General features: G+C 50.5%; 1 protein-coding gene across 3 annotated transcripts in view; it reads right to left on the reverse strand.

The window, feature by feature from the left end:
• FARP1 (FERM, ARH/RhoGEF and pleckstrin domain protein 1) overlaps positions 1-24,341 on the reverse strand; it is a 213,376-nt gene that overhangs the window by 57,163 nt on the left and 131,872 nt on the right. For all 3 annotated transcript variants that reach the window (XM_058670519.1, XM_058670518.1, XM_058670517.1), the window contains exons 3-4: positions 13,585-13,689; positions 184-226 (exon numbers count right to left, since the gene is read on the reverse strand). In XM_058670519.1, coding sequence (XP_058526502.1) covers positions 184-226; positions 13,585-13,689 — 148 coding nt within the window. The remainder of the gene's footprint in view (positions 1-183; positions 227-13,584; positions 13,690-24,341) is intronic.

The raw sequence follows: 24,341 nt of genomic DNA on the forward strand, positions 1-24,341 counted from the left end.
AAGCTTTTGATTACCAAATTGCTACAGATGAAAATTACAGAAGCTAATTAATGGTACATGGAGTGGTGGACGATGAAAAGCAGCTGGGTTACAAGCGGCACAGGACAGAGGGTGTCCAGCCGGTGTAATGCCCCGGCTGGGCACGGTCATCACGGCTGGCCAAGTCACACGGTGTGCACTTACGTCTGATCTGCTTCACGATGGGTTTTAGGAGATCCAGCCACACCTGGAAGGGAAAGGAACAGACTGAGCCGACAAGCCTGAGGAAAGAGTGCAGGCCTGTAGACTTTAGCTGAAGCTCCTAATGAAGTGCATCTCAGTGCTGGAGGCTGCTGCTTCCTTTTTCCCTCCAGACGGCTGTGTCACACTGTGTCTACCGTTTGCCCAGAGCCAATCTGCACGTGTCAATACCTTTCCTGAGCTTGAAAGCTTAAAATTACTTCCTAGAATCAGATCAACGATTGAGTCAGTTGAGAATTTTCCTACTCCCCTGTGAACCCTTGGCACTTAGATTTAACAGCCCTTGTACTGGGGCCAAGGCTGTGGCACTGTGCATTACGCTGCTACTTGCAATGTTGGAATCCCATATGAGCACTGATTCAAGTCCCAGCTGCTCCACTTCGGATCCAGCTCCCTACTAACAGCCTGGGAAGAAAGCGGAGTTTGGCTTAAGTGGTTGAGTCTCTGTACCCATGTTGGTGACCCTTAAGAAGCTCCTGGCTACTGGCTTTGGTCTGGCCCAGGCCTGGCTATTTCATCCACTTGGGAAGTAATCAACAGAGGGAAAATTCCCTTCCCACCCCCAACATCCCTATCTCTTTCCCTCTTTGTAACTCTACCTGTTAAAAGCATTTTTAAAAATCATGTTTTTAATGAATAATTTGGCTGGCTACACACCAAGTGAAACAGGTGTGCTGCTTACTGAAATGAAGTCTGACGACACAAGGAGTACATCTTGCAGGGCCAGTGCTGCCAGAGCGTGGCTCTGTAGCCCACCCTAGCTCCAAGCTGCTCCCCTCCCAGAACAAGGCTGGAAGGGGCCTGCCTCTGCAGGAGAGAAATCTGAGTGTGCAGAGGCTAAGTCATTTGTACCAGACCTGTGCTGACAGAACGCAAGAGCTAGGACTGAATGCAGGTCCACCCTCCGCCACGGCCACACACTCAGCTCACGCTCCTTGGTGTGCAATTTGAGGGGCAACATTTTCAAATAAGACAGAATGCCACCACACTTCATACTAAAGCATAAGCTAGGGGCTGGTGTTGTGGTATAGCAAGTCAAGCCTCCACCTGCAACACTGACGTCATACATGAGCACCAGTTTGAATCCTGGCTGCTCAGCTTCTGATCCAGCTCCGTGCTGATGCAGCCAGCTGAGCATCGGAAGAAGGCTCAATCACTTGGACCCCACTAGCCGTGTAGGAGAACCAGGTGTTGTTCCAGGTTCCTGGCTTTGGGCTGGTCCAGCGCAGGCCATCGTATCTACTTAGGGCGTGAACCAGCTGATGGGAAATCAATCACTCCACCTTTCAAATACATCAATATTAAAAAGAAAGTATATGCTAACAATATTGTTCCATTTACCGCATTTTTCCCTGAAGTGCCCTTGACCTCTGGTCTTTGATAAAAGGCTTCATAAGAAGGTCATATTTGCATATGTAACAAAACAAGGCGACCCTGCTCAAATAAGAGGGTTTTATAAGTAAATGTGCAAAACAAGAAACAATGATGTAAGAAATGATGCCGCCAAGAACAGGTAATTCACAGAGGGAAAATGCCAATGGCAGACAGGAAGATGCTTAAGTCCAGGGTTGATCTGCACCGGAAATGCAAATCCAAACCATAAAATGCCAGTTCCACTAATGACATTTATCACTAGGCATAGTGACGCACTTCACTATTTTGTAATCCCCAAAGTTGGCTGGGTTCCAGGGAAGTGGGCACTGTGGTACTCAATTGGTCGACTGATAACTCTATTTTTTAATTTTTTCTTATTTATCATTTTACAATACAATTCCATAGGCCCTGGGATTTCCCTTATTAGAAAGATAGATTTACAGACAGACAGATCTTCTACCCAATGATTCACTCCCCAAATGGCCACAACAGCTGCAACTGAGCTGATCTGAGGCCAGAAGCCAGGAGCTTTCTCTGAGTCTCCCACGTGGGTGCAGGGTCCCAAGGCTTTGGGCCATCCTCTGCTACTTTCCCAGGCCACAAGCAGGGAGCTGGATGGGAAGTGGAGCAGCTGGGACATGAACAGCACCAATATGGGATCCCAGAGCTTGCAGGTGGAGGATTAGCCAACTGAGCCATTGTGCCAGGCCCATGAACTGGTACAACCCTCCTAGTCTTTGGTAAGAAGTCCTGATCTAAAACCTTCCACTCTAGCTGATGACTCCATTATGCACGGCAAGATGTATGTACAAGGATCGTCCAACACTGCTGCAATCGTCAAAAAATTCTGCAATTGCCTACATCAAGCAAAATAAAATGATAGAGCCTGATAGGACACATTTCCACAGAGGCATGAAAAACTCTGTTTCTGGGCCAGGTGCAGTAGCGCGGAGACTAAAATCCTCACCTTGAATGTGCCAGGATCCCATATGGGCACCGGTTCTAATACGGGGAGCCCCACTTCCCATCCAACTCCCTACTTGTGGCCTGGGAAAAAAGTCGAGGACGGCCCAAAGCCTTGGGACCCTGCACCCATGTGGGAGACCCAGAGGAGGCTCCAGGCTCCTGACTTCGGATCGGCTCAGCTCTGGCTATTGCAGCCTCTTGGAGAGTGAAACATCAGATGGAAGATTTTCCTCTGTCTCTCCTGTTCTCTGCATATCTGACTTTCCAATAAAAATAAATCTTTAAGGAAAAAAACTGTTTCTGATGAATGTTGGGGCGATACGTGTGAGAGGCTGGACACTAGGTGACCGACTCCTTCCACTTTCTCATTATCATGCAAATGACCTTCAATAAGCAGTCATCACAGAAACATTTTAGAATTTCAAATCAGTTTAATGTTCTCTCATCATCCTTCTGAAATGCATCTGAGTCTAATAAACTCTCCATTTCTCCCTCTTCCCCCTTGGAAGAGGGAAAGGGTGTGACCAGTCATCCCCACAGCGCTGTGCGTCAACCGAGCCTTAGCCAGCAGGAGCACAAGGACTGCCTGTGAGCGGGACTCGGGTCTGCCCAAGAACCTCAAAGGCAGAAAGACACAAAGGTGTCTCCACCTGATACTGGTAAGAGATCCTGGCTGCAGACAGCACTCCAAAGCTGCCCTCAAAGCCCAAATCTTCAATCTCCTTTATTCACTCCACAAAGGATTACCGCATCCTCACGCTAAGCCTTCAGGAGTGTAGAAGGGAAGAAGAATCCAAGTTCTTGCTTCCAGGAGCTTACAGTAAAGCAGGGCAGGCAGACAGGTGTCACAGAGTCCAAAGACCACTCCCAGCCGAGCAAGGAGCAGCTGAGACAGGAGCAGTGAGTGAGAGTGTCTGGGACCCAGTCGAGTGCTTTGTGATCTCTTACAAGGGAAGACAGGGAGAGAGATGCACTCACGGTCGTCCCTAGCATACACATCCCAAAGGGCCATACAGGGAAGCAGCAGGTGGTCAGGAGCCAGAGGGGTACAGGTCCTCAGACGGAGAGCCCTGTCTAGGGCCTTTATTAGAATTCCCAGGCTGCAGCAGGGCAGAGTGAACAGCACAGAACTGGCTACTCCAGTAACTTGGGAATCTCCTGGCTGTAGGGATGTGTGCCAAAGGCCCGTCCCTGGTTGGTCTAAGGCAGAGGAACACTTCATCTGGAGTGGGGTGTGGTGGTGGTAGTGGGGTGTGTGTGTGCATGTACGCATCTGGCTGGGCCCTTGTCAGCTCTACAACGTGGCTGGCCCCGAGAGCCCCAGACAGAAGGTTTTTCTGTGATGACACCAAACCAGTATTATATAAAACTGTGGCAGAGGTCCCATCACCAAGATCTGTCACTGTCACCACTGCAGCCACAGAATCTGCCTCAACTCCTGCAAACCCACCCGGGCCAATCCACTACTCATTGCCAACGGATTTGCCAAAATCTCGCAAACTGTTTTCAAACATCCTTCATCTCTTTTGGCACTTCGGCAGAAAACATCAAGTACAAGCACCACTTTGAGCCAAGTGTGCATGTGGGCCTGGGGATGGAAGACAGGCCACCACCAGCCTGTCAGCGGAGCTCTATCAGGCATGGGCCCTACCCCAAGTGACAGGGCGGTGAGAGCCCTGTGTTTCCCCAAATGAGATGTGTGCCCCACCGCTGCACAGGGCGGGGCTGGAAAGGGGCCTGGTTATAGCAAAAGCACCTCTAGGAACCTCGTGCCTCTCCATGGGTCTCAGGTTGCCTGAGTCAAGGCACTTAAGGCTGACTGCACGGTTCAGAGCCCAGAAATCCAGTCCCTCACAGTGGGAAGGCTTGCAGCTTTGGTTCCGGGTGAGCCCTTCCTGCAGGACTCGCAGCTGGCTGCCTGCTCATGGTGTCCTGTCCTTCACGCAGCCTCTCCTCTGGGTGCGGGCAGTCCTGGGTAGGTGGGTGTTCAAATGGCCTCTTCTTGAAGGACACAGTCACACGGACTCAGGGCCACCCCAAAGGCCGCATGCTCATCTAATTATCTCTTGAAATATCTTCTCTCCACCCACACTCCCATGTCCTAGGAGGGGCGGGGGATGGGGCAGCGTGAGCACATCACCAAGTCCCAACTCCAGAAAGTTCCACACGGCAGCAGGTGTGCAGCAAGCAAAAGCCATCAACCAAAGATCCTTATAACATAGATAGCTAATTTTTTTTTTTTTACAAGAATTGAACTCTGGCATATAAAGATAAGCCATTTGGCGAAACTAAGCCTTACAACCTGGTGGGCACTCAAGTGCTGTGTGCCACACTCCTCGCCCTCTGCTGCAGTGGGGCAGCCGGATCCTTAGACGTGCTGGCTCCAGGGCTTCCCCTGCAGCTGTCCGGCTTCTGGTGGAAAGGTGTCATCACAGAGACAGGCTTCTGGGGCAACAGTTATGATGATGCCTCGGATGCCAAACCCCACATCGGCGTTGGGGTTGAAGTCCCAGCTCCGTGACTGAGCCAGACTTCCTGCCAGTGGACACCTTGGCAGCCACAGGCGAAGGCTCAAACCCCCAGGGCCCTGCCACCCCTGTGCGACACTCAAAGGTAGTTTCTGGTTCGTGGCTTCGGCCTGGCCCTGCCTTGCTACTGCATTCATTTGAAGCATGAACCCACGGGTAGAAAAACAGTTTCTCTTCTTTTTGCCTTTCAAACAAAATAATCACTAAGAACACCATATGTACCTTGTGTGGCCTTGATATACTTTCTTCTGATAACTGTTCATATGTGAAAGCTGATTCCTGTGGGAGATTTCCTGCTCTGGCCACACATGAGATGCACTTGGACCCACAAGGGCAGTGAAAACCATTAGTGGTCTTGTAAGATCAGGTGCTGATGAACAGGCATGCCTGGGGCAGGTAGAACAAGCCATTTATATCCCAGCATGAAGTCCCTCCTCTGGGTCCTCCCTGGCTGAGTGCTTCGGGTTGTTCTATCTTCCCGGAAGTCACCTAAATTTATTTCCTCCAGAGTTCCCTATTCTGTAACTCCCTGTATGCTTTGTCTGTTACAACTGCACATCTGCTGGCAGTAACTAACTTGATACCCGCCTCCTTCTGTGCTGTGCCCTTCCTCGGCTCATGCTGGGCTGTTCCCCAGGGTATCCTGGGAGGTGACCTGTCAAGGCTTACTCCAGCCCACCAGCCCTTCCCTCCTCTCCTGCTGTCCCCATGGACTGCCTGCAAGTGTCCTGTGGTCATTCAGAGTCCTGTGTCTGGTTCATCCATTGCTGTGTTCCCTCCATCCCTCTGATTCTGCCCCAGACACTGCAGGTCTCCACCTGCCCCATGCTTTGGGACCTAGGGCTTACTTTCAAACCTTACTTACTTTTGCATACATGGCATCCATGAGTTCTGGGTTTTGCTAAGTAGCTGTCTCTATGTGTGGTTTTGACCCTACAGGTATGTCAAACGCCACCACCAATTTCTCAGGACTCGATTTTGGAAACCCATTCTCTTGTACCTCCCTTTGCCATGCTGTTGTAGGCATTATCATACTCAGGTGTGGAGAGGCCCACAGATTAGGAGATGTGACCTCTGTGCAGATGGTCTGTCACCCACAGCTCCCAGGGAGGGGCTCATGCCATGCAGGGCACAGGTGGTGCTCAGGTGGGTGGGCAGCAGCAGAGGGAGGGCCTTTCTCATGCTCTGATGGGACAGCAGGGTGAGGACTGGCTGGGTTGTCATTTCCGGGACTCTGGGGTGTGGGGGCATCTGCAGGTGTGGGTAGTGGGCTCCAGGACAACCAAGGCAGGGAAAGTTGTCTGCTGGGGGGTGTGAGAACTCCAGAGCAGGGGTGGGAGGAGGCGTACCTGGTGATCTCCAAGTACTGACCAGCCCTGGGAGGGGCAGTGTCTGCTCAATCAGCAAGGCCCCAGGTACCAGCCACCAGAAATATAGCAATTATAGAAAGATCACAGGCTGTGGGACTGGGGTTAGGAGCAATGAGGTGGCTGGTGTCAGTGTGTAAACAGGGGATCAAGATCACTCCAACTGCACATACAGCCGACACCATGCAGCATGCGGCAATCACTGCATGTGTGCTGGGGGTGGGATAAGAGCAGCATGCAGGAATGGGCCCTACTTCCTGCTGAAAAGATCTATAAGCCTACAAGTGCTGTAAAAATGAAGCCTCCCCAGTCCACACCGAAGCAAAGCATCAAGCATTTTCCTTCCAGTTCCAGAACTAGGGTGCCACCCAAGGCCACACTGTCGGGGCCACCTGTGCTCTCCCGGGCTGCTCAGCTTCAACGGAACTAAGCATCTCTGGAGGGCTCCCTACCCACACAGCACTGTGACTAGGAGACATCGAGGTGGCTCCTGTATGTTGCAATCATTCTCCATGGGCGCCGTGTTCTCCAGCAGCGCCTTCTGGCCTTGGGTGTCCTCGGCTAGAGTCCCAGGAAGAGGTGAGGTCAGAAGGGGACAGAGACATGCTTGGCGGGTAATCCAGGGAGCCACCAGTCAGGACACCTGCCTTCCCACAGAGGCGGCTGCTGCGACCTCATGGCCCGGAAGTCTGCTAGCCACTGGCATGCAGGCATCTAGAAGATGAATGACAAGATGCCAGTTTTTAAATCTGTGCCTCAGCGTTTATCAGTATTTATTTATGATTTGAATCACTGAATGATGTGAATCAGGCCAGCAATGCCGCTTTCACTGAACATGGGTGGGCTGATGCCAAGGGCTTCAGAGTTAGCTGTGTGGGTGCCAGGAGCCCTGCTGGGCTCACTACTGTGCAGTATCTGAGTCCTCATGACAGCCTTGGAAAACAGGCCCAATTTCACAGATACAGTGCAAAACAAAGGATGTGAAGAATCTGCCCGGCTCTTAAAACACAACACAAACATCTCGACGGAAATTCATGGCCCACAAGGTGGAGTGAATTTCAGGGTTCAAGCTTGGTCTCATTCAGGCAACTCTGCAGTGCTTTGTTACATTGGAAAGTCATATTTACAGAGAGAAGGAGAGACAGATCTTCCATCTGCTGACTCACTCCCTGAGAGACAACAAAACCAGAAGCTTCTTCCAGGTCTCCCACGTGGGTGCAGGGTCCCAAGGCTTTGGGTCATCCTCTACTTCTTTCCCAGGCCACCAGCAGGTAGCTGGACGGGAAGTGGAGCAGTCAGGACACAAACTGGCGCCATTCTGGGATTCCAGTGCGTGCAAGGTGAGGACCTCAGCTACTAGGTTACTGTACTGGGCCCATCTGTAGTGGTTTTAAGTTCATGGAAAATGTGTGGAATAAAAAAAAACCTGCATAGTGGTCTGCACTGTGGCAGTAAAACCACTGCTGGCAGTGCCTGCATCCCATCAGCAGGGAGCTGGGCCAGTTGCTCCACTTCCGATCCAGCTCCCTGCTGGTGTGCCTCCAAGGCAGCAGAGGGCGGCCCAGGAGCCTGGGCCCTCGTGCAGATCAGGCAGAAGCTCGCGGTCTGACCCAGGCCTGGCTGCTGCGGCCACTGGGTAGTGAGCCAGTGCAAGTAAGGTCTCTCCATTTGTCTCTCCATTCTCTCTCGCTCTAGCTCTGCCTTTCAAATACATAAAACCTTAAAAAAGAAAACTAGCTATGGGTTTTCACAGCTCTTAACCACAGAAAGCATGAGTCCTCTCCGACAGAGACCCATGTCTCTGTCTGAGCTGTGTATTTTACAGTTAAGGGCAAGTCCCTTTGCTATCCTTGCTCACTGCCAGACATGAGGGATAAAATACCCATGTCAGAGGAATATCATAAAACAGAGCCTGGCAAACCATGCCCTGTACATGATACCAGGCCCGCAGCCTGTTCTGGTGCAGCTCAGAGACAAAGCTTGGCTTTTGCATTAGATTGGGGGGGAAAAAGTACTGATGATTCCCATCTCATCCCGCGCGCTGAGTTCCACACAAAATCCATATTCCTGCGCCCACTTCACTTGAACACAGCCACACTCAGCTGTGTCCACCCTGCCCGTGGCTGGTCCGTCCTGCGTGGTGGAGGCAGCCATGGACCACACTGTCCTCAGGTTCCCTGGAACCCAGCCCTGGGCTTCTGCATCCACTTTCAGCAAAGTGCTATGGTTCAGAAAGAAACCCTAGTGAGCTTCCTGCACTGGCGCCCGTGGCCTGGTGCAACTCTGGGTGGCCTGGGCTCCCACAGCCCTCAGTTCCCTACTGCGATCAGCTGGCACGTTGAGCACAGGGTCCGGATTGCTTGAGTCAACGTGCTCTTGCTACAGCAGTCCAATCCAGAAGGAAACGCTGAGGAGGTACTCCTCTGCTCCGTGGGACAACCTCACGGGGGATGGCTGCGTGGCCCTAGAAACATCACTATTGGCACTTGGAAATAAACACAGCAATCAAGTGTAAGAACTGACCAGCCATGGGCTAGACCTAATCATGGGCAGAGCATAACTGATTATTTACTCGTGATGGCTAACTTATTTGCAACCTTGAGAAATACACCTCCAGCTGCAGCAGGTGGTGCCCCGTCCTCACCTTCCCGGCATCCGTACAGAGAGTGGGGCCTGGCCGGGTGTAGCGGTGCAGGGCCCCAGCGCCAGGATTCGCCAGCTTCTCAGAGCTGCACCCCATGGACAAGCACCCAGATCTGCATTCCATGGACTTTGGAAAACAACTGCTTTCCCATGAGTTACACATGGAGAAATGGGCAAAACTAGTTGCCACAGCCCTACATTTGGCACTTTGAGACCAACTACGTTTTCTCTGGACCCAGCAGGTGCCTGGCACGACCTCTCAAATGCAGCCTGGCAAAAGGCCACTCGCAGCACCACTACAGGCCAAGCATCCTTTATCCTCATTCTTGGGACTGATTCCGAGGATCTGGGATGTGAGGATTTGTGAGTAATGACACATAATAATATGTCTTAAGGATGGGCCCCCAGTGTGATCCAAGTTCAAATCCAAAATTCATTCTGTGTTTTCACATGTGCTTTATTCTTATAGCCTGACGGTAATCTTATATAATACGTTAAACAATTTCATACACAAAGCAATTTTCAACTAGTGGCATCATACTGGTGCTCAAAAAGTCATTTTAGAGCAATGTTAGGTTTCAGATGTTCAAATTAGAGATCCTCAACCTACGTTTAAAAAACAGTGACGGCACAGCCATGCGCAGAGCAGCATGATCCAGCAGGGCCAACAGGTGCAAGCTATCTACGCCCCTCAAAGGACGAACGTACACAGAACACACAGCTGGTGCACAGGACACAAATACTACTCAGCATTTAGAAAGGGCAGCACCCCCGTCATGCCCTACAACACAGATGAACATTGAACAAATCATGCTGAAACACAATGGCACCCGATTCCATGGAGGGGTGTGTCTGAAGTAGGCAAATTCTTAGAAAGTAGAAAAGCGGCTGCCAGAGGCTGTGGGAGCGGGGCGGGGTGCTGTCGTCCAGGGGGTGGAGGGTTTTTGTTTCACCAGATGAAAAAGCTCTAGGGATCCACTGGACAACGTGTGGATACAGTTCATGCGACCACGCTGTGTACCTAAACACTGTTGAAGCAACATAGGTCATGCTGGTTTTGCCAACTTAAAAAGCAACAATGGCAATAATGAAGATGAAGGCCATCGGAGAACCTTCCAAAGACCTCCCTTGTACATAAGGATTTCAAACTTTTTTGCACCTAAATTAATTTATCTTTTAGTTCCATAACCTGTGCCTTCTGAACGCTTTCCAAGGTTCCAGACATGGGGCTACACTTGCGCGAGTATCTACAGGGGTCCTTTGAAGAGTTCATGGAGAATAGTATTATTAGGCAGATTAATTTTGGTGCTAACATTTTGAAATACATAGTTGTTGAAAACATGGTTTTTCCATGAGCTTTCTCTGCTTCCAAATAAAAATTATTTGAAAGGCTGAGTTGCACAGAGAGGATGAAACCATGTATGAGGGGTCAAGAGCAACAGAGATCTTCAATGCCAAACGGCCGCAACAGCCAGGGCTGGGTCACACTGATGCCAGGGCCCGGAACACCATCTGAGCCTCCCACAGGGGTGCAGGGGCCCAAGCATCTGGGCCGTCCTTTGCTGCTTTCCCAGACACTAGCAGGGAGCTGGATGAGAAGCGAAGCAGACAGCACATCCAAATGGGATGCTAGTATGGCAAGCAGTGGTTTAACTGCTTAAATATACAGATTTAAAAACAATTTTGCATCACAACAAATTGATCGTTAATTTCATCCCCCACAATTTTGTAAAGTATCCTCATATTAACATAATTGGTCCTTTAAAAAGACCCCCCCAAATGGGTACCATTATCCCCATTCTGCCCATGGGATAAGTGAGGCTTGGTAAGGTAAAGTTGTGTGCCCTGACTGGCTGATACGAAACAGCTGGCCGGTGGAGAACCCTGGCTCTGGCTACAGTCCACCATTGGCAAAAAGGGCAACACTGCCCAGAAGCCGGGAAGGAGGCACCAATCTTCCCGTTTCGAGCGATTCGATATGGGGAGCTAAAGGGGATATCCAGCTGATGTTTGTTGTTCTCACAGGAGAGCCGACCTTCCTGAGTTCATCCAACCAAGCCTGGTCCCAGCCACACCCAGACATTCCACCAGTAATACTCCATCACTCGGGTCATCATGTCTGCTGCTGGGTGCTGCCACTTCATCCTTGGGTGTTGCCTCTATCGGTCTATATGGCTGATGGTACAGAGGAGGGCACATTTTTATGAATGGGCCATGCACATGGAACCAGCATCCAGAAACAGAACACAGGGACTGGGCATGATGGCTCATTTAGATAATCCACCACCTGCAAGTGCTGACACCCCATATGGATGCTGGTTCATGTCTTGGCTGCTCCATTTCCGACACAGCTTCCTATTTATGGCTTGTGAAAGCCTGGGACAGCCCAAAGCCTTGGGATCCTGCACCCGTGTGGGAGACCCAGAAGAAGCTCCTGGCTCCTGGCTTCAGATCAGCTCAGCTCTGGCCATTGCAGCCACTTAAGGAGAGAACCAGCAGATGGAAGATCTTTCTCTTTTCTCTCTGAAAATCTGCTTTTCCAATAAACAAATACATAAATAAATCTCTTTTTAAAACCCCACACAAATAAAAACAGACAGATCATAGCCAACATCTGTTGTGTCCCTTTATGCCATAATCTCTAGGACCATGGATCAATCTGACCAAAACATACTATTCTTAAAAACTCAGGAAATGGTTTCTAAGGTTGGGATTCTGTGAGTGAGGGTACAATATACCCTAACCCATGGAGGGAGGGTCACACTCACTGTAACTCCACAGGACCTAGAACATTCCAGCACATGGTGAAGGACTCTGCAAATTGTTATTTATTGTGCACTTTGTCACTGGTATTAAATGCAGCAAGTATCTATTTCTTTAAGTCATCAGGAGGGGCCCAGCGAGGTGGACTAATGGTTCAAGTCCTTGCCTTGCATGCACATGGATCCAACACAGGGACTGGTTTGTATCCCAGCTGCTCCACTTCCCTTCTAGCCCCGCGTCTGTGGCCTGGGAAAGCAGTCGAGGACGGCTCAAGGCCTTGGGACCCTGCACCCATGTGGGAGACCCAGAAGCTCCTAGTTTCTGGCTTTGGATTGGCTCAGCTCTGGGCACCGCGGCTACTTGGGGATGAAAGATTTTTCTGTCTCTAATTCTTTGTGTAAATCTAACTATCTAAAACCAGTCAATCAATCTTTAGGTCATCAAGAGTGTAGTTTTCTTCACTTTGCAGCTCAGCACAGCCTTAACCATACTGCAAAGGAAATCATGAAAATTAGGCCTGACAGCAACTTGAAAAAATCCAGCCCTAGAGGTACCCCAGAAGACCAACAGGTTTCTAAATCCCAGCTACAGAGAAGCACTCATTGTGAACAGAGACGATTGAACCTGGGATCCAAACAGCACAGTTCGAATCCTAGCTGAGCCATTTGATGATTGGTAAAGCCATACCAGAAATGGTGTTCAGAATCTGACTACATGCCATCCTTCACTGCTCAGGGCAAATACCACCACTGGCTTGCTGGGTCTTCTAAGCCAGCAATCAGATCAAAATCTTTCCCCTGTCCCAGCAGCAAACGCATGAGCTACTGGACTACCTCTTGTCACTTTAGGTCACACGTCATGATTGAGGACACAGCTGGACCCAATGCAGACTCAACCCAGCTATGGAAGAAATGACTCAGGTCGTGAAAGTGGGTTTGTGCTCTATCAGAAACCCTCCCTGAGAATCAGTGAGGCAGGGACTTCCTCTACAGAGCTGAAACTGACAACTCTTGGAGGGAGGAAGCAGATGGGAAACACTCATGGGCACCCAACAGACCACAGAGTAGGTCACGAGGCTGTGTTTGGGGGCAGCTCGGGGGAAGGACTCCTCCGTTCTCCGGCTCTGGACTTGCCCCTTTCCCATCGCCCTCCCCCACCGCCCCTTTCCAACACCCACCCCCAGCCTGGACCAGTTGTCCTCAAAGCTGTGTTCTAGGCCCAGCTCAGAGCTCCAGGGGAGTGAGACAGTCTTATTCTTGACTCTTCACGGGCCCCAGGGCAAACACCTGCTGACATCTATTTTAAACTTCACCAACTCCTTTTCATTTTATTTGGAAGACAGAGGAACAGGCAGAGTACATGCCCTACTCCTAGTTCATGCCCCAAATGCCCACAATGGCTGAGACTGGGCCAGGCTGGAGCCCAAAACTCCCTCCAGAATCCACGTACTTGTGTCAGCACTTGCTGCCTTCCAGGCTGCACGTCAGTGGGACGCTGGATCAGTAGCAAGACAGCAGGCACTTGAGCCAGGCACCAAAGGCCTGCCCCTAGTTTCACTACAAGCGCTCTTTAAACTGACAGACCCTGGACCCCCATCACTCCTCCTAGAAAAACTATTAATGAGGTCATCCTGAGTGGAAAGGCACCAATTACTCTGTTGTCCACATGAACAGACAGTAAAAGGGCAGCGCACAATCTCCTACCGTGATTTTCTTGTGATCAGGAAACTCCAGGCCAAAATAGTCGCCTTCCACGAGGTTGAGGTGGTTGCAGACCGCGTCCAGCAGCACTTTCCCTGGAGCCCTTTGCTGCAAGCACAAACGACAAAGTTACACCCTCTGGAACACACCATGGCACCATGGCCCCTGCTACAGGCAACCTTTGCCTTGGGTTCTGCAGTGCTTTCTGAGCGGCTGCAGCCAGGCCACCCAGAGCACCTGCCTGCCCACCCCGCAGTGGCCTCTGCCGTCATCCCAAACACAGACGCGGGTTTCTGCCAGTTTCTCCCCATCCCTGTGGAAGTGATCGACTTTATGGTTCTCTCCTTCCAGGATGTCATCTCACAGGAACCACGCAGAGTGGAGCTGTTTCCATTGGGCCCCTCTCACAGTCTGCATGCCATGTTCCTGTCTCATTCTGGGGGAAGGAGGTGCCTTCCCAGTGCCTGCCTTCTGCACTCCCTGCCTGTGTGTGCCAGGCTGCTTATCCACTCACCAACGGAGGGATAGCATGGGTGCTTCCAAGTTAGGGTAAGCATGAACAAAAGCTGCCTTCCTGTGTGCTGTGGATATGATCTTTTAGCCCCTAACCCCTGGCCTTTTCTGTGACAGGTGAAGCCCTGCCCGCTATGCCTGCTATTGACAGCTTTCTTACAGTTCCTGCAACATCCGGTGTGGAATCTCTTCTAGACCACGCCCAACCTGAGGTGGGAGGAGAGGCACTTTGTGGCTGATCTCTGCATTCACAACCCCAAAGTTGAGCCAGGGCTGTTGATATGAACAAGCTAAGGAAAGCCACTCGTTCTGCTGTATTTGATGGAGCTGATCATCCATGGCTGTTGTCTCTGATGTAGTTTTGGCCCATTTAGTCATGTGTACGTTCCTGTGGCCTGAGAAAGCATCGGGTACTGAATCGGAGTTTGCAGGAATCAAGCATTTCCATACTTTTTCTATGCACTCAATGTATAAGGGAAAGAACTACTATATCTTAGAACCTAACATGTACATAAACAGCCTTGGTCTCTCCACTTGCTGGCTGGCTAATGACATTAGAGTAAAATGACTCAACCTTCACCATTTAAATCAAACATCTCAAGAAAAAGTTTCAAAGACATGGTCAATTTCAGTTACGGCGTCTCTACTTTGACCTCCTCTCTGATAAGTGACCCAGGAGACAGGCTGCCCGTGACACTGGCAGGTGACGAAGCTCCGTGATGAACAGCCACATCCCAGCCAGAGTGATCCCACAGCAGCTTTTGTGTGCACGACAAGGCAGTACCTTTTCTTCCTCTCTCACAGCTGCCACTGAGTCCTCTCACACTTGCTCTCTTAAGTCAGTGTGCATACGATGAACCAGATGCGAGCAATATTCTCCATGCAGCACGTCAGGCTCATCTGGCCCTCCCTGGTTCAAGGCTCATGGGCAGAAATGATGGCAGTGACTGGGCGGAACTCCTACTCTCCCCACCAACCTCCCTTGCTCCCTGCACAAGCACCTGGAGTGCGGCATCAGGCTGGTCACCCTTTCCTCTGAGCCATTTACTCTGTTTCCAACAATGAGCTGATCCTTACTAGGCCCCGGTCCTAGAGGGTTCCAAGTCTCCCACTAGCCTGCAAAGAATTACACATCTAATGGATGCCCAGCTACCTATTGTGGGGCTTTCGGTAAGAACTTTAGGAATGCGCAGTAACATTCTAGAAAGGGGTCAACAGCTCACAGGTTGTGGAAGAATTTGCACAGCACAGGATTTGAGGGGGAAAAAAAAAAGGCCAGACCTCATTCCTAGTCTCACAAGCCTTTGCTCTCACAATTCGACATCGCCTGCTTGTGACAAACAGGAACCACCCACTATCTGACTAGCTGGCAGGCACTTGGGTTTCCCAAAGAATTCCTGGAAGGGGCTCTGATAACTTCATCTCGGCTTACGAAGCCTGGGAAATGAGACTTCACAGCTCACCCTGAAAGCTGAACAAGTAGAACACACCCAACAGACAATGGGTATCTTTATGGACCGGGTGTTAAACCAAGTGTAGGAGCGGAGAGGGAGGGTTGACAGCGAGCCCAGGGCTCTGAGTGACGCAGTAGAGTCTTAGAGAACCTACTCCAAGCATCTCTTGGCTACAGAATGAGGGAGGGCCGGAGCCCACGGCCGCACTCCTGTGCCAACGCTGCCACACCTTGTTGGGGACAGGCTCAGTAAGCAACTGGCCTGGAGAACAAGCAGAGAAGGAAGACTACACTCAGAAATCAGACATTTCCTGGAAAACCTATTAGTTAGTACAAACGTTTACAGAAAGTGACTTTGGTGACTTGGAAAAATTTTACAGGGCAATGCCAATGCCAGCTTAGCATTGAGTGATGGCTTTGTGGCGTCTCAAAGCACCGGTGAAACAGAGCCCCGCCACACGGTCTACAAACTCCCCTGTGGGTACTGCCCACATTCGGGGATGTAAGCAGATCCAGAAACTGCATCACGAGAAGGTATTCATAAGGACTTAAAAGCACTTGTTCTATGACAATTTCATGGATAGATGTCACTGTAATGAGCTCTATAGACTTGCTGTCCCCAGCAGCCAGGGTTTAAAATGCTTGTAGCTGGTAAGGAAGCAATTCCATTTCTTTTAGGTAATGGTGCAGAGCCACCCGCACGTCACACGCATGCAGGGCTAAGTGCTGCTTCACAGACGGCGTCACAGGGCAGTCAGGGCATGACAGAGTTCCCTGCTGCTCCTTTAAAGGGGAATTCTCTCCTCCCTCTTACAGTAGACTCACTCCATCCTCTGCAACATCTCTAACAAAGTTTGTGAGTTTCCCTCCTTAAGTAATTCTGCTCAGAATCACAGCACAGCCTATAAAATGGGGCAGCCACTACAGAAGAATGCATGGTGGGTCTTCAAAAAAAGCAGAACTCAAATCGTCACTGGATCTAGCAACTGTATTCTTGGGTGTGCAAGCACAGGCCGTGGAGAGCAGGATCTTGACAGTATGCACACCCATGTTCATGGCAGCCTCCATGCCAATAGCCAGGAGCTGAAAGCAGTCTTAGCTTCCACCAAGGAATGGACAAACCAGATGGGCTCAGCCCATTCAACAGACTATCCACTCAACTCTAAGAAGGAAAGGGACCTGATGCGATGGCCTAGTAGCTAAATCCTTGCCTATATGGGTGTCAGTTTGTGTCCTGATGGCCCACTTCCCATCCAGCTCCCTGCTTGTGCCCTGGGAAAGCAGTCGAGGATGGCCCAAAGTCTTGGGAACCTGCACCCGCATGGGAGACCCAGAGGAAGCTCCTGGCTCCTGCCTTGGGATCAGCTCAGCTCTGGCTGTTGCAGCCACTTGGGGAGTGAACCAGTGGATGGAAGATCTTCCCTTCTCATTGTGTATCTACATTTCCAATTAAAAAAATAATAAGATCTTTTATAAAGGGAGGGAATTCTCATGCAAGCTGCACATGCATGAATTCTGAGGACATTAATGCAAAGTGAAGCAAGTTAAGAGCAACAGAACAGCTAATCCAGGGTTCTGTTTAAGTAAGGAATCCAGAATGGTCCAAGCCATTCTGACAGAAAAGAACAGGAGGGCGGCCAGGGGCTGGAGAGGAGGGGCCAGCGGGCTAGCAGGAAAAGCGCTTCAGTTTCACGGAACGGACACAATTTGGGCGATGGGACATGATGCAGGTACCTGCGAATGTTCTGGGCACCAGTGCACTGCACACTCGGGATTGGTTAAAATGGTGGCTTCGGGTAGCACCGATCCGACAATTAAAAAACAGAAACCAAACCACACAGACGCAAAGGGTGGCTGAGGAATGAATGTGGCTCAGCACTAGAGAAGCTGCCTCAGTACAACCTGCCACCACCGCTTGTGAGAACAAAAAAATCAAGAATGTGGGTATTTTAGACCTCGGGAAAAGAGAGGGGGTAGGATCCGATCGCACAGGCAGAGGGAGTCAACAGCCAGTGCTGGCACTAAATGCACTATGTTTTCTCAACAACAAAGAGGCCTTTTATGTGTTTGACCAAGGGGGGAAAAATCACAAAATGAACACCTTAGGAAGTCAGCACAAATTATGCATCTGGGACAGGCAGGCTCTGCACTAGATGCCAACAAGAGGCCTCAAAGGCTACAAATCTATCAGCCCTTCACAGCAAGAAACAAAAACCTCCTAAACTTGACCCTGCAAGCAAGAGCAAGCAAGTCCAAGCGGGGCAGCCATGGGCCAAGCTGTGGATTAAGCCGGAATGACACGGAGCTCGAGACAGGGGTCTGACATAGCAGTTTCTGAAAGAGTCATTTACTGCACCACACAAGAGTGTGTGGAGACAGACAGACAGACACACACCCTGAGCTGCACAAACCATTAGGGATAACAAAGGGAAACCAAGTTATCTAGACAGCATCTCAAAACCTCTGTCAAAGATAATTTAACAAGAAAAGTATCTAATAATAAACAAGCATCTGATAATGAATCGACATTCTCTCCTTTTTTTAAACAAAAATTTTTTTTTTTTAGCTGAGGAGAGAGAGAATTTATCTGCTGATTTACTCCCCAAATGGCCTCCATGGCTGGAGCTGGACGCATCCGAAGCCAGGAGCCTGGAGCTTGTTATGGGTCTTCCATGTGAATGCAGTGGCCCAAGGGTTTGAGCCATCTGCTGCTGTCCCAGGCGCATTAGCAGGAAGCTGGATCAGAACTGGAGCAGCCAGGGCTTGAACCGGTGACCAGATGAGATGCTGGTGCCACAGGTGGAAGCTTACTACACCACAGTGCCAGCCCCAGTGTTTCGTCTTGTAATGATCCCAACAGGGGCAGGAGGCGAATCTGAAGCTGTGCCACCTTCAAGGACCCGTGAGTCCTGCCAACCCTACAGTCTTGTAACAGTTTAGAAATGGGCTCCTCGCAAGAGGCCAAAGGGCAACAACAGCATTTCATCCTGGAGAACACACCAGTGATGGATGAAGCAACGTGGGTTCCTAGTAATCGCCCAGTTTTAATCCTCCTCCAAAGCGTTTTGCATCTGAGCCCACTGAGAGGCCAAGGCAGCCTCCCATGGGGCCCACGGCTCTCTGCTGTCCGAGCAAGCTGCTCCGGGCCTCTCAGAAAACCAGGTGAGGAGGAGGCTGATCGTGTGGGGGCATGGCTGGCGGCTGGCGGCTGAGCAGCCCACTCGACACTACAGAAACCCCTCAGTCAAAGCTGTTTTCCTTTCTTATGCTCTGAAGATACTCCCAGGCCCTTGGGTTCTTTCCTATCACATAAAGTTTTACGTGGGAGAATTTCCTTCCTTCCAACAGAATAAAGGCACAATTCTTCCACTAGCTGAGGGCCTAGTCTCCCTCCCTTTCCTCGCCTCCCCAGAGCAGCTCTGTCACTCCTTGGTTTGTTTCTTTCTGTAGAAACAATATTGCAGACATGACCCTGCCTTGGTTTACCAAATCTGCACCTGTAGAGGTTTCCAAGGATGTCTTCTAGAAGCTTTTTCCCCTGTGTGGGACTCGGCATAACCATGGCAACCAGGGCCTGTTGACACCGAGCACAGTGACCGGCTGCCCTGGATGCTCCGGCCCCCTCATCCTCCACTAAACCCTCTGCATCGAAAAGGACAGGCACAGCCACCAGCAAGGGCAGCTGGTCCTCACCCAAGCAAACCCCCCTCCAAGGCAGCCAAACACAGCCAGGGAGTGACTTCCTAGGTGTAGGCCTCATAAAAGCTTTTAGAAGTGCCACAGTTTGTATGCACAGACCTAAGAGTTTATGATTTACAGCAAAACACACATTTTGGATTACAAGAAAGATTTGAATAACAAGACGTCTTAAAACGAAAAAAAGTAATTGCAGATCAGCAATAAAAATGCTACTGTAAGAGTTTACGGCTGAAGCTGGTAATTCCCCCAAGAGAAAGAGATGAGGACGAGCAGGGGACAGAAGCTGCTCAGGGCTCCGGGCTGCGAGGCCCAGCAGCTCCCACACCTGACTCCCCCCAGACGCCAGCAGGGAAAGAAACCACACACAGCATGGGAAAGAATCTTCCAGAATCATCCAGTGTGAAGTTCTGGAAGACAAAGACACCAGGATTTTCTTCAAGGTGAGAAAGAGCAAAGCGAAGGATGATAAGAACAGCAAGGGGCTTCCCAGAAGGACCTGCGAAGCTAGGCCTTATGACTACAGGGCACAGGATACCCACATACATGAAGGCACCTGAGGGGTCATGTGCTGGGGGCAGGGGTTGGAATGGGACAGCACACCTGCCCTGCTCCTGCAGGAGAGCGCACAGCGAGCGTAAGGCCACCACACACCCACACACAGGCCGAGAGAAGGCCTAAGGTCGCCCCCACTCCACCACACACACACACACACACACACACACACACACACACACACACACACAGAGAGCTGGGAGAGAGCACAAGGCCCGAGGCTTCCACACACACAGACTGAGCAAGATTCTCTGTAGACCTCAGTCTCCTGTTCTGCAAACTGGGTGCAGTCATTGCACCACGTCCTGAGGCTGTCACAAGGACCAAGGGATTGGGAACATGGCCAGCTCTCCAGATAGTCTGCAACATCCAGCATGCCTACAGGGCAAAGAGGAGGAGGAGAATGAATGAAGGACTGCACCAAGGCGGGAGGGCAGCAGTCAGGGAACCCTGGGATCTCCGCTGACAGGAAGTGAATTTCAAGCCTGCACTCCAGGGCTTGCAGGCCGGGAGCCCGGGGCTCAGTGTTTAGGCCGCCCCTGGGTTGGGCTGCAGCACTGCGCCCCTCCCTCGCCGTCGAGCTGGCTCTTGGGGCTGCCGTGCCACCGGGGAGGAGACACTGTGTCCTTGTCCTCCCAGCAGTGGTGTTCAGAGCGCTCATTCAACATACTGCAGATTGGGTTCCAGGGGCCCCGCCCCTGGCCAGCAGAATGGGCCCTTTCAGCCCCTGCACAGTATCCACGATGTCTGATGCCAGCATCCTCGACCAGTCACTCACTCCTCACTCCCACACCATCCAGACTGAGTGTGTGCGTGGTGCTTGGATGTGGGCATGCAGTATGTGTAGAGGTATGGGGGATTTCCACTGCTTTATGGGAAAACCATTACAAAGTGAGCAAAATCAGAAAACGCGCAGAGGCGAGCTCAGCAGGCTTTGCTGACTTGGCACAACTGACTGTCCTTGACCACGGTTAGGACTAGACGCCTCCTGCCAAGACCCCCCAAATTCTCTGAAATAAAACTGCACTTAGCCTAGCAGTCAAGACACACGTGTCCCACACTGGGTGGGATTCCTGACCCCATCTTCTAGTGCACTCAGACCCTGGAACGCAGCAGCAATGATGCCTCGAGTCACCTGGGGGACCATCTGGGGGGGGGGGGCCCAGAATGAGTTCCCAGCTCTTGGTTTCAGCTCCCATGGCTATTTCAGGTACCTGGAGTAGTAGGGGAAGGGCCTACTCATCCTTGTTCTCTGTCTCCCTACTCATGGCTTGGGAAGGGAGTAGAAGATGGCCCAGAGCCTTGGGACCCTGTACCTGCCTGGGAGACAGACCCAGAAGAAGCTCCTGGCCTTGGACAGGCTCAGCTCCGGTCATTGTGGTCACGTGGGGACTGAACCAGCAGAATGATGGAAGATCTTTCTATCTCTACTTTAAATTTTTAAAATAGGGCCCGGTGCGATAGTGTAGTGCTTAAGGTCCTCGCCTTGCACACCCGGGATCCCATCCAGCTTCCTGCTTGTGCCCTGGGAAAACAGTCAAGGACAGCCCAAAGCTTTAGGAACCTGCACCAGCATGGGAGACCCAGAGGAAGCTCCTGGCTCCTGCCTTGGGATCAGCTCAGCTCTGGCTGTTGCAGCCACTTGGGGAGTGAACCAGCGGACGGAAGACCTTCCTCTGTGTCTCTCATTCAATAAAAATAAATAAATCTTTAAATAAATAATTTTTTAAAGTAAACAAAGAAACAAAACTTATCATCTGGAGTTGACATCCTAAAACGAATTACATCATATTTTTTCCTAATAAATTGTGACCCAAAGAATTGCCACATTTATAAAGTCCTCCGGGAATACCACCACCAAGGAAAAGGGCTGAACACAATGTGGAAAAGTCGAGGAAGGCTTGATACTGACCAGGAAGCATGCTAAACAAGGCAAAATGCAACATCACGCCACTTGTGGGACAATCACACAGGCTTGTGCCACGAAATGGCATAGCACAGACAGCAACTGCTGAGGCCAGATCTCAGCTGGATCCCTCAGCCAACGCCCAAGGATGCGCTCTACAGAGGAGGACACACATGTGCAGACCTTCAATTCACTGCTGTGGAATTATCTAGAACCTTAATTCCCTCTTGAGCCGGATCAGTAGAAGCCTCTGTTATCGGAGTATGATTGTTTCAAAGCCTGGCAAAGAGAAGAAAGCCTAGGATTTAGTGTGTTCCATTGTTCATTCATGCTGGTTTTCAGCTTTTGGCTCAGTTCACAAAGCCTCATCTTGAAAGTAGAACAGCCCTCTTGTCAGCACACTGATACTCTGCTTGATGGAACTATCATTCCCATTTCAGGGTGGCTGAAAGAAATCAAGAAATCTGAAGGCAAATGTAAGCTAGATGACAAAAACAAGCCTGGCAACAGATGACACATTTCACACAAACCCTGTCCCAGTGTAAGCTCACACTGGCCGCCCGCAGGGAATGACGAGTCCAGGGTCCCAGCAAACACACAGGTGTTTGAGAAAACAAAGCCATGCGAGATATGCTTATAAACAGAACATACGTCAGAACCTTCCCCAAATCCATCTTCCTTGAAAAGGTAAACAAGCAGACCAACCAGTAAGGAATACACAGAAATGAGAGCTGTCCCTTCCCACAGCAGCCAAGCGCTACTCCGACGACGACCTTCTACCAATAGCGTGTGTTCCAATGAATTCTGTCCCAATCTGCAAACAACAGCCTTACTGTTCCAATCCAAACACCTGAGGAAGGTAAGCACGTTTTCAAAACAAACATAATGCCAAGTTCAAATTCAAACACGCCCTACTAAGACAACACAGAACTCACAGGTATGCCTTGGACATGGGCAATTGAGATGGAATTCTGGATGCGGGCAGAAAAAGGGAAAAAAAAAAGATCTATTTTTCAAAGCTTGGATCTATTTTTCATCACCCAATTTCAAGATGACTTTGATGTTTGTGAAACAGCAAAGCCAAAAGAGAAACTGACCCGAGCTGCACTTGCTGGTGGGCACACATCAGGTGATGTAGCTTACGGACACCAGCACGATGCTGGCACAATGCTCTCTCTCCTAGATGCCTGGGTGTTCCCAACTGCCTGGACTCAGCACAGAAGGCTCAGGAGTGTTTATCCACGACACCAGGGAGCACACTCATAGACACGGGAAGTAGGGAGGCAGCTCTTGGGGCCTGGGCAGGGGGAAGCAGCGTATGGCGTTCAGGTCCGTGGGACACGGAGGTCCTGCACCTCTTCACATCACCGTAGATGTACACTGTGCAACCAGAAGCTTAAAAACGGCCAAGGTGGCACACTTCATGCTAGATGTTTGCTTAACCACAACTGAAAGCAAACCAAACACATGTAAGAAGTGACAGAGAGGCTGGTGACAAAGCAGCTCTGCCTTAGGCAGCGCAGGCCAGGCTGCTCTCCGAGTTACCTAGAACACAAACAGAAAGTGGAAATAAAACACCTTAGAGAGGAGACGCATCCACACTTGAATATCCTTTCGATTATGTTTATTCATTATCAAGGGGGGCGGGTTGAGTCTTTATGCTTCATTTTCTGACACTTTTCAAAGCAGCCATCTACTGGGGATCGCCCAAGGGAAGCATTTCAAAAGCATTTGTTCTGTTGGTACCTGGAGACTAACAAGGGACCGTGACGACAGACAGGTTGTCTTTGCTGTTAGGCTCCAGGCGGTTTCCGGATCCTGAGAACACACCTGCAGTATGCAGACCCCCGTGGTTCCAGACTGTCACATCTGCTATTTTAAAAAACCATGAGATGCGTGTGTCACCAGTGCGGAGTATCTTCCCAGATCCTTGATCACAAACACTGCTGCCGTAAGAGCCCCAAGAACATCAACCCAGCAGAGCTACAAGTCATGAGAGAAATACTCAGAGCCTTGAGCAATCTGCTGAGTGCATGTTCTACAAGCTGTGTGTCCTAAGGGCTTCTACCACACTTGTGTAATTCTGAGCTAAGGAACGTGATTCTAAGCTCCCAGAAGGCACCACTGTCCACAGATGGGGAAGTAAGAATAGTTCAATAGTGTCAACTCCAGCAATGTTCAGGCTAGCCCAAGTTAAATCCGCAAGCTGAGGAGTCAGACAGGAGCCTTCATTTCCTGGGACGCTGCAGTGATAATCAAATACCAGAAACCTACAGGTCAGGGAGCCACTGACAATGACCAAAGACCAAACAAAACCTTCAATGAATCAATCCATAATGGGTGATGTGACCAACAAAACCGGATGTGTGTTCTTAGAAGCGGTATTTTCAATGCTCAGGGAAAAATGGGTCACTAGCAGAGAAATCAAACGCTTTCTTCTGTTTGACCCTCAAATACACACCCCGTGCACCTCAGGGATCATCTTCACGAGTCTCACAAAGGCAGTCCCGGGTCATGGGAGCCAACAGGTCAACGGTGAGGCCATCTTCAAGGGATGGCTAGCACTGGCAGCACAGTAACCCCAAGGCCTCTCAAATGGGGCTCCAGCTGCCTGCGGTGCGACACTCCCAAGGGTCT

This window comes from Ochotona princeps, chromosome 12, assembly GCF_030435755.1.
Source record: "Ochotona princeps isolate mOchPri1 chromosome 12, mOchPri1.hap1, whole genome shotgun sequence".
Taxonomy (NCBI): Eukaryota; Metazoa; Chordata; class Mammalia; order Lagomorpha; family Ochotonidae; genus Ochotona; species Ochotona princeps.